At 41.9% G+C, this 7104-nt stretch overlaps 1 protein-coding gene across 1 annotated transcript in view; it reads right to left on the bottom strand.

Moving 5' to 3' along the window:
• The window catches only part of LOC111257330 (uncharacterized protein At2g29880-like), a 9625-nt gene extending 4880 nt beyond the window's left edge, over positions 1-4745 (bottom strand). The window contains exons 1-2 of the mRNA XM_022826662.1: positions 4484-4745; positions 3480-3544 (exon numbers count right to left, since the gene is read on the bottom strand). Coding sequence (XP_022682397.1) covers positions 3480-3544; positions 4484-4745 — 327 coding nt within the window. The remainder of the gene's footprint in view (positions 1-3479; positions 3545-4483) is intronic.
• Positions 4746-7104: the final 2359 nt, after the last annotated feature.

Below are 7104 nucleotides of genomic sequence, written 5' to 3' on the forward strand. Positions count from 1 at the left end.
TCCATGATTCCTAACCAAAACAAGAGTGCACGCGTCTCCATGGTCTAAATAGTATGGATAGGAACTCAAGAGTGAACTTACTTGATGATTAAGTTGATGAGCACGGGCGCGAGTTATAGGACCAGAAACTGGTACTTGTGTAGGTGTGGATGTATCGTTGGTGTTGATGTCCTCATCATCCTCCCCTTCTTGCATTGAGTCGTCCTCGACTCAAGCTCTTCTTCTTCTCCCAAATATGGCTTCAAATCTGCAATGTTAAATGTGGGACTAACCCCAAAATTGGCAGGCAGATCGAGCTTATATGCATTATCATTAACTTTCTCCAACACTTTAAAGGGTCCATCAGCCCGAGGCATCAATTTAGACTTTCGCAATTCAGGAAACCTATCCTTTCTCAAGTGCAACCAAACTAAGTCGCCAAGTTCAAATATTAGTTCCTTTCTACCTTTATCACCGGCAAACTTATATTTAGCATTCATACGCTCTATGTTTTCTTTAGTTGTTTCATGCAGTTTTAACATAAATTCAGCACGCTTAGTAGCATCAAAATTTAATTTTTCAGAAGATGGCAAAGGCATCAAATCAATAGGAGCACGAGGCAAGAAACCATATACAATCTGAAATGGGTACATCTTTGTAGTAGAATGCAGCGAACGATTATAAGCAAATTCAATGTGCGGCAAACAATCTTCCCACATCTTAATGTTCTTCTTTAAAACAACCCGTAACATAGTAGACAAAGTTCTATTGACAACTTCAGTTTGACCCTCAGTTTGGGGATGACATGTAGTAGAAAATAAAAGCTTAGTTCCTAGTTTTCCCCATAAAGTCTTCCAAAAATGACTAAGAAATTTAGCATCACGATCAGAAACAATGGTGTTGGGCACACCATGCAAACGAACAATTTCTCGAAAGAACAAATCAGCAATATGAGTAGCATCATCAGTTTTATGACATGGTATGAAATGTGCCATTTTAGAAAATCTATCAACAACCACAAACACACTATCACGGCCCTTCCTAGTCCTTGGCAAACCCAACACAAAATCCATAAAAATATCTTCCCAAGGAGCACTAGGAATAGGTAGAGGCAAATACAAACCGTGTGGATTTAATCATGACTTAGCCTTTTGGCAAGTCGTGCAACGAGCAACAAACCTCTCCACATCTCTTCTCATCTTTGGCCAAAAGAAATGACCAGCAAGGATGTCCTCCGTTTTCTTCACTCCAAAATACCCCATCAAGCCACCTCCATGCGCTTCCTGTAGCAATAACAAACGAACGGAGTTAGGTGGAATGCATAGCTTGTTAGCTCTAAACACAAACCCATCACTAACGATGAATTTGTTCCATCCTTTTCCATCTTTGCAATGCAGCAACACATCTTTAAAATCAGCATCATTAACATATTGGTCTTTAATTGTTTCTAATCCAAAGATTTTGTAATCAAGTTGATTCAGCAAAGTATATCTCCTAAACAAAGCATCAGCAATAACATTCTCTTTCCCTTTCTTGTGCTTAATAACATAAGGAAAAGATTCAATAAATTCAACCCACTTAGCATGTCTACGGTTCAGATGTCCTTGACTACGAATATGTTTCAAAGATTCATGATCAGAATGAATAACAAATTCTTTGGGCCACAAATAATGCTGCCATGTTTCTAATGTGCGAACAAGAGCATACAATTCCTTATCATAAGTAGAATAATTTAGAACAGGCCCGCTCAATTTTTCACTAAAATATGCAACAGGTTTGCCTTCTTATAACAAAACACCACCCAATCCAATTCCACTAGCATCACATTCAAGCTCAAAAGTCTTATTAAAATCAGGGAGTTGGAGGAGGGGTGCATGTGTCAACTTATCTTTCAGCATGTTGAAGGAGTTTTCTTGTACTTTGCCCCAACTAAAAGGCACTCCCTTCTTCGTGAGCTCATTCAATGGTGCAGCAATGGTGCTGAAGTCCTTCACAAAACGGTGATAGAAACCAGCAAGTCCTAGGAAACTTCGCACTTGCGTGATAGTCTTCGATACAGGCCATCCCTGTATAGCTTCTACCTTAGCTTGATCAACCTCAATTCCCTGTGGAGTCACAACATAACCAAGAAAAGACACTCGATCGGTGCAAAAGGTCCACTTCTCAAGGTTACCAAATAAACGCGCATCTCGTAAAGCATTAAAAATAGCACGTAAGTAATCAAGGTGGTCATCCATAGATTTGCTATAAATCAATATATCATCAAAATAGACCACAACAAATTTTCCAATCAAGGCACGAAGAACCTCGTTCATTAATATCATGAAAGTACTAGGTGCATTTGTTAACCCAAAAGGCATGACTAACCACTCATATAAATCAAATTTAGTTTTAAAAGCAATTTTCCATTCATCTCCTAATTTCATACGAATCTGGTGGTACCCACTACGCAAATCAACTTTGGAAAACACAACAGCACCACTAAGTTCATCAAGGATGTCATCCAATCGTGGAATAGGGTGTCGATATCGAATGGTGATATTATTGATAGCTCTACAGTCAACACACATACGCCATGTTCCATCTTTCTTAGGCACTAAAATAACCGGAACAGCACAAGGACTAAGAGACTCACGCACATAACCTTTGTCGAGTAGTTCTTGCACTTGTCGCTGAATTTCTTTCGTTTCTTCCGGATTTGTCCTGTATGGCGCACGGTTTGGCAAAGATGCACCAGGAATAAGATCAATTTGGTGCTCAATCCCTCGTATCGGTGGCAGCCCCGCGGGGATCTCACTTGGAAACACATCAGCATACTCCTGCAAAATGTTAGCAACAACAGGAGGCAAAGAATGCTGCATGTCGTGAACCGAAATCAAAGCATCCTTGCATACCAAAGCATAGGCAACAGAAGTGGAAGCAACCAATTCATTAATATCAGATTTAGTAGTAAGCAAGCAATGTCCTTTCAATCTGATCTCATCTTTCTTACTACTAATAGATTTTATATTTTTTTCGCTCTCGGTTTTAGTTTTCTTAGCTTTAGCAACATCATCACGTACAATAGCTTCAGGAGACATAGGAAGCAAAACAATTTTCTTATCATGGTGTATGAGAGAATACTGATTTGATCTACCATGATGCATACAATCCGTATCAAATTGCCATGGTCTACCTAGCAGAATATGACAAGCTTCCATAGGCACAACATCACATTCAACAACGTCATGATATGATCCAATAGCAAAATTAATTTGCACCAGTCTCGTTACCTTAACCTTATCGCTATTGTTGAGCCATCAAATATGATATGGATGTGGGTGCGGTTTGGTTGTAAGTGCAAGCTTCTCCACCATATCGCTGCTAGCCAAGTTGTTGCAGCTACCCCCATCAATTATCAAACGGCACGAACACTCTTTAATGACACACTTTGTTTGGAACAATGTATGCTGCTGATTTTGCTCCGCCTTCTCCATTTGTGTGCTAAGCACACGCTGCACAATGAGGCTCTCATAATGATCTGCATCCTCTGCACCAATCTCTTCTTCTGGTTGTTCCTCACTACCTGCATGGTGAGCAGCAAGTAAACCAAGTGTATCTTCATCAAAATCACTAGCAGAGGAATACCCACCATCTTCTTTGACCACCAAAACACGCTTGCTAGGACAGTCACGCTGCACGTGTCCAAAGCCCTTGCATCGATGGCACTGAACATCTCTTGTTCTACCCGTGGATGCAACTGAAGTGGTACTAGTGGCTGGTTTCTGGGCAGTCTTGGTTGCTGAATTTGTGGGAGGAGCACGTTGCTTGTCGCTGGACAGAGATGGTGGTGCCGGCCGACTCGGAGAGTGAGCGGGTGGAGGTGCACGTCCGGTCAAAGAAGTAGTCGTACGCGGCTGCCATGATGTAGATTTTCCTGCAGAAATATTAGTCTTGGTACTAGCACGTCGCCCTTGCACTTCCCTTTTAGCTTTACAAGCAAGATGAAACAAACGGGTTACGTTAGTATAATCTTTATAAGCAAGGATGTCCTGAATTTCACGGTTTAAACCACCCAAAAATCTAGCCATAGCAGGTTCCTCACCCTCCTCTAAGTTACAACGCAGCATACCCATTTGTAACTCCTGATAATATTCTTGTACACTTTTAGCACCCTGTCTCAATTGTTGCAATCTATTTAAAAGATCACGTGCATAGTAAGAAGGAACAAATCTAGCTCGCATGACCCGTTTCAAAGCATCCCATGTTTGTGGCATGTTATTAGGATTTTTCTTGCCATGTTCTATCCACCAAACAGAAGCAAAATCAGTGAACTCACTAGTAGCAGCCCTAACACGTGTATTTTTAGGAAACTCATGACATGCAAACTTTTGATCAACAGCAATTTCCCAAGTAATATACGCATCAGGATCATATTTACCATCAAAAGGAGGTATCTTAAATTTTATCTTACTGAAAGCATCATCATTATTATGTACCTCGCGTCGTCGATAACCACCCATACCTCTGCGATTATTGCGTAGTCGTCGGCGATCATGAGCATCTGGGTCATCTTGTTCAGTATCAGCATCCCAATTGTCCTCGACATGCTCATCCTTGTTGTTATCTCCATCATGTCCATTAGTGGTTTTGGCGTGCATCTCATCAAAGCGCCTCAAAATAGCAGCAAGGCTTTTGTCAATACGAGCGACTGATGTCTCCAGCCCTGTAAGCTTGGTGTTGGTGGCAAGCTGCGTGGCCTCCAACTGCCCAATCTTCTCATTCATCACCTGCAAACCATCATCGAGCCCCTCGACGTGCCCCTTCACTAGCTTTTCAAAATGTTGTATGATGCCCTTGGTGCGGGGAGAATGTGGCATATTCTGACTATCCTCTGATCCTGTCATGGTTAGACAAACAAAGGCAACAAGAAAATAGGTGAAGAAATAAAAACCCTACAGCTATGAGGATGTAGCTACTGCAAGGCGCTCACTCTCAACCCGTTACACAAGCTCTTACCAATTCTTACCTTGCTCAACAGGAGGGACGGCTACCAACAAGTCTGCAACCGTGGAATGAAGTGTATCGGTGCCGCAACAACAGGACCTGTCAAGCTGTAGTCGAAATATATGGAGCTATAGGTGGGCTGAAGCAAGGAAGTACTAGAACCACGTTAGTTGCAAGCAAATTGAACAAACGCTCAACGACGTTATTGTGCTGGTCCTAGGCTAGTACGTGCTAGAGACGCGAGCCTGGACACAAATGAAGTCACTAAGCTGCAGCAAGGAAGGATCACAAGGAGAGGAAAAACAACAAAAGAAAAACCCTTCTCTTCTTCTTTATCGTTCTTTTCTTTCTTTCTTTCTTTCTATTTTTCTTTTCTTTCTTTCTTTCTTTCTTTCTGTTTTTCTTTTCTTTTTTTTTTCAAGTAGCACAGAGCTCAAATTTTGCAACAAGAGATAACAAGCTACTTACAGCAATTAAATATTTCCTTGGGAAGGGTGATTCAGTAGCAAAGTCAAACAAGTGGTTGTCTTGCAAATCCAGCAGATACGCAAATCTCCAGGGTGATTCCGAAGTGCTCAAAAAGAATTTGGGACCAAGGACAGATCCGTTGGAAAGAGGATAAGTTCAAGTTTCCAGATTGTATTCAAACTCCCTATTTGGACTCCTGATAATGGAAAAATGGTGCTTTTCTTTCAGGATAAAACAGGACTCCGAATTGAATTCTGATTTGAATTTGTGGGATTTCCTTTTTGGAGATGGAAGTATGGACGTGGATGAAACCTCCAAGGATGTGGTTTGGTTAATAGTGGTAAACAAAACAAAGGAATTTGGAAAATCCAATCTGATTTGTGGAGAGAAACAAATAAACTCAAATCTGCGATAGTGACACAAACGTGACAAGAACTCGAAACTCTAAACGACTAGACGCTAAGACCAGCAACTTGACACGACGATGCAACCGTTAATTCAATAAGCCCTAACTAAGAAATAATAGTAAAAGGCTCAAAGGGTTTTTTGGGATTATGGAGAACTAAGCTACTAATTTTTTTGGCCTTTTCTGGACTATAGGAAATTAAAAACAGCAAAGAACTAGAAGTCTCTCACTGATAAACCTTGCTCTGATTACCAACTGATATGAACCTGCTAGGGTTGATTCCCAATCTTTCGATGAGAGGCGTGGGATAACTCGATTGGTCGATGGAGACGACGTTCACGGCCCGACTACAGCCTTCCAAGCTGCGCCTTAGCAACCGATACACCACCTCCAATGGCTGCCGCGATCTTGTGGAGCGCGTCACCCGGCCACTAGGGCACTCGTCCTGCAAGCAATCGAAGAACTAGCAAGAACAAGTATAACAAGTACTAAATTTACTAGATGAAGATGAAGGTTTCCAACTCAATCTCAATACGGTGGGGTTCCGAAGACAGCAAGACGGGCGGCTGATCCAGCACGCGCGCTTACAAGCAAGGAGCGAGAGCTAAACTTGATCTAAACAAAACTCAATCTGTTTGTGGCGACTCTAATCCTTATTAATGCCTAGGAGGATGACCAGGAGGGAGTTGGGGTCGTGCCCCAACCCTAGGACATGTCCCTAATGGACCCAACTTGATACACGGCCCATTGGGCCAAAATAAGGTGACGCAGCATGAGAAAACCTATCGGTAGTAAATTGGTCATTGCGACCGCCTCAGACCAGATATAGACTTGAGTCCAGATCCATATGAAAATAGACTTCATAACGAATCTGTGAAGTACTTGAACGCCCCAATCCGTGTTCGTATGCGACCGTGGTGACCATCACAAATTGGTACTGTCGTGGAGTCCGAATCCAGCCTGCGCGAGTCCGTTTCCCTTTCGGTCTTCTCCATGATTCCTAACCAAAACAAGAGTGCACGCATCTCCATGGTCTAGATAGTATGGATAGGAACTCAAGAGTGAACTTACTTGATGATTAAGTTGACGAGCACAGGCGCGAGTTATAGGACCAGAAACTGGTACTTGTGTAGGTGTGGATGTATCATTGGTGTTGATGTCCTCATCAGTCGGAGTTCATGTGAGGACACATATGAAATATTAGACTAGCACACATATTAGTTGATGACTATGTTTCACAAGTCATGGATATGGAGATGTCAAAC

The sequence above is a fragment of the Setaria italica genome, chromosome V, assembly GCF_000263155.2.
Source record: "Setaria italica strain Yugu1 chromosome V, Setaria_italica_v2.0, whole genome shotgun sequence".
Classification (NCBI taxonomy): domain Eukaryota; kingdom Viridiplantae; phylum Streptophyta; class Magnoliopsida; order Poales; family Poaceae; genus Setaria; species Setaria italica.